This window comes from Bufo gargarizans, chromosome 4 (genome assembly GCF_014858855.1).
Source record: "Bufo gargarizans isolate SCDJY-AF-19 chromosome 4, ASM1485885v1, whole genome shotgun sequence".
In the NCBI taxonomy this organism is placed as follows: domain Eukaryota; kingdom Metazoa; phylum Chordata; class Amphibia; order Anura; family Bufonidae; genus Bufo; species Bufo gargarizans.
In genome coordinates, this window is record NC_058083.1 from 461636646 (window position 1) to 461644185 (window position 7540).

At 41.0% G+C, this 7540-nt stretch overlaps 1 protein-coding gene across 3 annotated transcripts in view; it reads left to right on the top strand.

Moving 5' to 3' along the window:
* PLCB4 (phospholipase C beta 4) overlaps positions 1-6176 on the top strand; it is a 349218-nt gene extending 343042 nt beyond the window's left edge. For all 3 annotated transcript variants that reach the window (XM_044288724.1, XM_044288726.1, XM_044288725.1), the window contains one exon: positions 3138-6176. In XM_044288724.1, the coding sequence (XP_044144659.1) occupies positions 3138-3226 (89 nt within the window). In that variant the 3' untranslated portion in view covers positions 3227-6176. The remainder of the gene's footprint in view (positions 1-3137) is intronic.
* Positions 6177-7540: the final 1364 nt, after the last annotated feature.

A 7540-nucleotide genomic window follows, 5' to 3' on the forward strand; every position in this document is an offset into this window, starting at 1 on the left:
ATTGTGGACAGTACAAGGACATCCCTCTTGTCCTTATACCTGACCAGCAACAGGTTTCCAGTAGTAAGGGCACGGGTCTCACCCCTGAGGATAGGTACCTGGAGGGGGAGGGCAGGGAGGCTGCATTGATTTTTCCACACGGTCCCACAAGCGGACGTGGATCTGGCAGCAAGAGACTGGAACAAGGGGATACTAGTATAAAAGTTATCCACGTAAAGGTGGTAACCCTTATCTAGCACTGGGTGCATAATGTCCCACACAAGTTTCCTGGTAACACCTAGAGTGGGGGGACATTTTGGGGGTTGAATACGGGAATCTCGCCCCTCGTATACACGAAACTTGTAAGTGTACCCTGAGGTACTCTCACAAAGTTTGTATAGCTTCACGCCATACCTCGCCCGCTTGGAGGGCACATACTGGCGGAAAATGAGTCTCCCCTTGAACACAATGAGAGACTCATCAACCGCGACCTCCCTTCCAGGTACATAGGCCTCCATGAATTTGGCCCCAAAGTGATCGATGACCGGCCGTATCTTATACAGACGGTCATGGGCAGGATCACCTCGGGGGTAACATGCTGCATTATCTGAATAATGCAGACATTTCCGGATGGCCTCAAAACGGGAGCGTCTCATGGCCATACTGTAAAGTGGGGTCCGGTAGAGGACGTCCCCACTCCAGTACAGCCTGACACTGGATTTCTTGACCTGGCCCATATGCAGCACAAGGCCCCAAAATGTCCTCATCTCGGCTGCACTGACCGGCGTCCATCCACCGGGCCTAGCCAAAAAGAAGGCCAGGTGTTGAGCAACGAACTGTTGGGCGTACAGGTTCGTCTGCTCCACCATCAGATTTACCAGTGGGTCACTGAAAAAATTACAAAAAAAGTAATATTCAGTGTAGCCCACTGTGGAAATCTGGATTCCCGATTGGCCTACAAAATCAGGAATCACGGGCTTGTATCGCTCTGGGGTACACCAGACAAGTTCACCGGCAGGGTGCTTCGGTGGATTTAACTGGTGGGCCGGAAAACTAGTACGAGCCCCAGAGCTGCTCGTACTAGGGTGGGCCACAGGGTCCCTAACATGGCAGTCCCTTTGCTCCGCCTGGCGGCGTCTTCGCCGCCTTGGGGGCTCATCATCATGCGCCGGCCACAGTCAGCAAACACAAAAAAAAAAAATCCTGCACCCCAAAAAAGTTGGGGGGGGGCAGGGGGGGCAAGCGGCAGCACCCCTGGGGGTCTAGGGTCACACAGCTGTGCTGTGGACCCCAGACACCCTACTTGGTGGGGTGATGCTGGCACAAATCCACGACGTGCAGGCAGCGCTCCTCTCTCCTCCGGCTCCGGGACACAAAGGGAGGAGGAGAGGAGCGCTGGCAACATTTGAATCTGCCGCCGGCCCGCCCACCAACCAATCAGAGGCGATCCTGAGAGGTGATGTCACCATCACCTCTCAGGATCGCAGGATGGTGATTGGTGGGGTAAAATCACACCACCATCACCATCCTGTTCCGGGTTATCGGGTCTTCAGAGACCCGAATACCCTGGAAACGCAGGAAACCGCAGGTCTGAATTGACCTGCGGTTTTCTGCAATCGCCGACATGGGGGGGGGTCACAGGACCCCCCGGCGCATTTAGCCTAGGTGCCTGCTCAATGATTTGAGCAGGCACCGGGTTCCGATCACAGCGCGCTGGGCGGCGGTGATCGGAACCGTACATGACGTACCGTTATGTCATGTGTCCTTAAGTACCAGGACAACATGACGTACTGGTACGTCATGTGTCCTGAAGAGGTTAAGGGCCAGGCAACTGAAAAGTGAGGAATCCTAATCATGTCAATTGGCTTGATCGAGAACGGCAACGGGGAAAAGGAGAATGTAAAACTATGCTCTTAGGGCCTAGGCGAGCCTCTTGGTGCTCTGGGCACCTAATTTGCCTAAGAATAAACATATGAACTATTGCTGCAATGGTATATCCAATTGCAGCCATAGAGGGCTCACTTAATTCACCATGATCAACCATTTTATAGGTTTGATCGTGGAAACAGATGCTCTTTAAAGTCTGTCTCTAACTATGTACTGAAAATGTACTTTTGGTTGGAGATACTTTGATCTCTCGTTCGACCCTCTTTTACAAGTCTTTTATACAAGGGTTCTCTAATGTTTGTGTGGTCTGAGCCGGTGAACCAGTACTAGTCAGCAGGGCTTCTTGGGTGCCATAGCCACGTCTCCTCCAAACATGCACTCTGCATTACTAAATTCTTGTTTTCACAGCTAAGACAATAACGTGCCATAAGGTTTGGTCCACATAAATGATGCCTAAACAAACAAGTATTCACAAATTGCCACCATTAAAACATAGCCTTTATTCTCATTAAATTAAAATAACCCACAAAAAAGTTATGAAAAATATTTTTGGGGACAAAAATATTCAAAATAAATAGTAAATAATGAAAGTTAAGGAAGTAATTAGGCTGAGGTGTAGACTGGTTAATCTCTGGGACACTGTCCCTAAGTCTCACCCTATACTTCATACCCTGCCTACAAAACGGAATGGCCCCCTCCCCGATAGGGGCCATCCCTTATCAGGAATCTCCTGTACACCCCTAGGATGGCCCTGATAAAGGGATAGAAAACCAACTAATAAAGGTTGGCAAATAGACTACCATAAGTACCAAAAATAATAAAAAAAAACATCTGAAGTCGATTCGCATAAAACTTTGTTTCAATACTGTACGGAGAGAACACTCCGTACAGGATTAGAATGTATTGGCTCCGATGAGCCGAAGTAATTACTTTGCGAAGTCTCGCGAGACTTCACATAATAACTTCAGAAATTGATTTAAACTGTAAAAAAAAACATTTCACGAACTCGGGTTCGGTTCCAAGATACCACTTGGAACCGAACCTGAGTTCGGGAAATGTTTTTTTACAGTTTAAATCAATTTCTGAAGTTAAATCTCATGAGACTTCGCGAAGTAATAACTTCGGCTCATCAGAGCCAATACATTCTAATACTGTACGGAGCGCTCGTTTCATCCGAAGTCGATTCGCTCACCCCTAATTATTATTGTAACACATGGGCAGTCATGAATGGCATATCATATTAACTACATTTGCTTGGTTTTTGGCTTTAGGCAAAGGAAATCCAGCAGATGGTCAAACTGGAAGCCGAGATGGGCCGCAGGCCAGCAACAGTTGTGTAAAGCTGCAAAATGCAAACTGAAGTTGAGCAATTCACTGTCCTTTTGAGAACACTGTAATATAACGACCACAAACACTGAATATGAAGTGTGCTCTTATGTTATACCCTTATTATCTTGGCAGGATTTTAAGACTGGCATATTTCCCTTTAACATTTTGAGCACTGCACTATTTATGATAAAGAAGTCTAATTATACAGTTATAAAGAAACAGAGAATATTTTTATTAATGTTGAATCATATGTTAATAGTCTATCATTGTTTGAGAATCTATCTTGTTTTATGTTATTTCAAGGTGATTTTGTTGTGTTTTTTATTAGGTGTCACCAATGTAGCAAAATGTAACAGAAGAAGGGTGACCGCTCATGAAAGCACTGTTACACTCAGAGTTTATCGGGGTCGGGTTGGGGGAATTGTACTGTACCTTACGATAGCAAATCTGTTGCCTTGTTTGATTTTTTTCATCATATCATTATGCTATTATTTTTATTCCCAATCTTAAAAAACAAACTCTAGGTTATATAGAGCTTATAGAGAGAAGAGTCGACTTTACTCAGCAAGCACAATGCGTTCTAATCTGCAGACGTCCTGTAAAGCTGTGCTTTGGAGACCATTAGCATTTTCATCTAAATTGTACATTTGAAGATGGAGAGGGAGAGAACAAAGCAGTAAAAGAGACAGAGGGTGTTTGTTGATTGAAAATCTGAATTGCCTGCTGTATCCAAGTGATTTTCTTGTTCTAGCGTGGGCAGCAAGAAAATCAGTCTTTTCTCCAGGAAGTTTTTATTTTATTTATTTTAATCATCATACTGTATGTGACTTGTTTTAACCACGTCTAGTTTGGGTTTTTCTTATATTATAACTGAGTGAGAGTGCAAAAGTTTTTATTTGGTTACTATGTTGTCATGAAACAGATATCTTAGTATTTAATGGTTCCTCTGGTTTGGAGAACGTAATCTCTTACGGCATTTTGTTGATAACAATACATTGTATAATTGCAGATTGTCCAGGTCCCTCATATTAAGTGTCTCTAAACCTGAGATGTAAAACTATTCTGCAGCGGAACATAATTATACATTTAAAGAAGCCAAATGTATTTTTATTCAGATGATAGTCTTTAATTGTAACATTTGTTTTAGTCCTATAATACTAACAAATTACGTTGGCATCATATATATCAATTCATATTAAAGGGGTTGTAAACCTAAAAGGTTAAAAGTACATGTAGCAAAAGTGAATAAAGCAGCTCACTGTCTCTTTCTCTAAGCGGGTAGTCACAGCAAGACATCAAGGACCAATCAGCCACTGAACGACATTCAGGGGCTTGTAAAGAATCCTGCAGTTAGTGACACTTGTTACATATGTCCTCTCATAGTACACAATTGTCAGGAAAGTTATGCAGTCTGCAAAAACTTTTCTATTTATGGAACTTGCAGATTTGATTGACATATGAAAGGGGTCCTACTGCTATTCAGGGGCAGATTAGCCATAGACCTTACAGGGAAATTTCCCGGTGGGCCGTTGCTCAGAAGGCTGCCTCCTCACGGCCGGCCAGTGGAAGTTTTTGGGGATGTATTTTGTGTTGCTGGCAGAAGTATTTTGTGATGGACTATGGTATTTGGCTCTTTTTGGATGGTATAATGTGCCACAATATGATATTGCTGGCCCACCCGCTTGTATTGGCCCTACCTTCCATAAATTTGGACCCGACTACAAAATGGCGACACTTTTAGTATTTTTTCCAGGGCCACTTTAGGTTCCCAGTCCGCCCCTGCTGCTATTAATAAATAAAACTATTATAAGTAGAACATTTTCATCTTGATTGATTGCTGTCAGGCCCCTGCCTATGGCATGTTTTACAATTTTTCTGTTTACTACCCCTTTATTATGAAGTTTATGAACTTTTGTTTTCAAATATTTGTCAAAATGCCCACTTGGCACCAAAGATATTCAAATGTTCAGTGTCGAGGTATGTTTAGAATATATAAAATACCTTAGAATTACTTGAATTTTAAGAGACCTATCAATAAAGTGCTTTAATAATAAATATGCCTAATTTATTTTCCCTAATATATACAGCAAAGACATACATATTTTGGGGATAAAATGTTATAGAGCAATAAACTCAAGCTCAGTGATAACCAGTGCTCACATGTTAAAAGGATCATGCATTTGGCACTTTAAGAAAAAGTTTGCATCCAATATTGTATAGAAATTGCAATTTCAGGTTTAATGCTGCAGACTCAAAAACATTCATTGTGTTGCATTTTTGAAAACTCCAAAGCGGGAAGGAAGATTGTTTGTAACTGTGAAGATGTATAAAGTATTTATACTTGTCCTCAAATAGGTAGCATTTCCATATTCAAGCAGGAAAAGCAATTTTTAATTATAACTGTTTATATGATATTTGCATGTTCGACAGGCACCACTTTTATGCATAAGACCATATCCATGATGTATTTAAGTAAATGTTGTTTTGACGTTTCTCACAAATTGACTTTTTTATCAAAACAGTTTTGTGGCCATTATTGTTTTGTGATTCATACAAACTGTAGGATAAATTTGAAAAAGAGTAAAATTATGTATGCCAAAATTATAAAAAGTCCAATGTTTTATGTTTGGTTTCTGTCCCAATAGTTGATTAGGGAGTTATTGTAACTTGCATGGTCCCTAAGCCTGCAGTATACTTATTTTACAGGAAAAGTGCATGTAAAGTACTTACTAGCAACATATCCATGCTGTCAGTGCAGGATTGACTTAGATAGAAATGATCTACTGAAATTTTTGTATTCTCAAAACCATGTTTTTTTGTATGCACCAATCTGTTCTAAGCTCCCTCAGTACCCAGAACCACTGTCTTTTATAATCCTTATGCAAATGTGTGAAAATGAATCCTTTATATATAACACAAATTAATTTTGGATTTGGTTTATTATGTCTCCAAAACACAATAAAATATTTCCTCAATGGTGACGGGTTTGCCGTTTGTCTACAAATAACGTCATATCAATGTTTTGTAACTCCTGCATTGACCTTCGTAGGTTACCGTGTTTGTCGCATCCACAATTTAGTGATGTTTAAAACAAATATAGAATTCATGGTGATGAACCTTTCTGTGCCTAAATTTGCTGATTATTAGTCACAGTCTTCCAGTAACTCAAAATTGCCTTTGGTGCCCAAGTCCCCTAAATGTTCAGCCTTTGTGTACAATGACTATTTTTCCCAGTGTGTTTTTGTCCGTTTTCTATAGACCCTTTAAAAAGGTCATTGTGGGTGTTTTTGAATCCATTCTATGGGACTGCTTATTATGACTTGTGATGTTGCAGTAGAAGCAGAACAATGTCAAATGGTGTAATATATCTCTTGAAACAGTTTGATGCTTCTAGAAATAAACCTTTTAATCTCGTATTCGGTAGTACAGAGCTTTTACTTGCATGGGGGTCACCACTGTGAATTTCATTATTTTTCTAAGATTTGACTTCAAAATAAAATGACATTTCTTTGCTATTTCTTTCAAATATTGTCTAATGACTTCTAACTATTTGTAGATCCTTCATACAAGAGACTGCATCCATGAAATCAATGTTTCGATCCTCTCGTGTTCTATTATGGTGGTAATTCGCAGTCATGGGCATAAAAATGATTGTGATGACATTCACAAATACTGGTTGTACAGTCTGTTAACATTTCAGGATCACACTTGGATATATTGAATATTTCTATGCCGCACGGTCTGATTAGCAAATGAGAGACATTTTATCTTTCACTGGCTCACAGGTAAAATCCAATTCAGTCAAGTAGAGGTTATATGTTTGAGAAGCATTAGAAAGGCTGACAAAATTTAGGGGCACATTTATTAGAACCTGCGTTTTAGACGCCAGTCTTAATGAAGACCTAAGCTGGTGGTGGATCCGCAGAAGTTGAAACAGGCGTAGAAAATGGTAAATGAGACGGGCCTGCCGCCCCCTTTCCCGCCCGCTTATTTAGACCTTGCGTGAGCAGGGCGAAGTTGCAGATTGCAGCGCAACTAGCTGTTCCACTGCAATATGCACCTGAAATATGCCTAATTTAGGCGTATTTTAGAATGATAAATAAACACATTGGTAGGGGGAATTTTGTAAAACTGCCATTTCATTCTGAAATATGTTGATGTAAAAGGAAGTACTGTATGCTGAAGAAAAGTAAATCCACTCCAGCTGGCCTTAGAGGTCACCTTCTTCCTATTATGCCCCATCTACATTTTATTTTTGAAAAGTGATGACGGTAAAATGTTGAAAAAAAAATTGCTTAATAGAGGCTTGCACCAGAATTTGAGACCATTTTCCACCACAATTAAG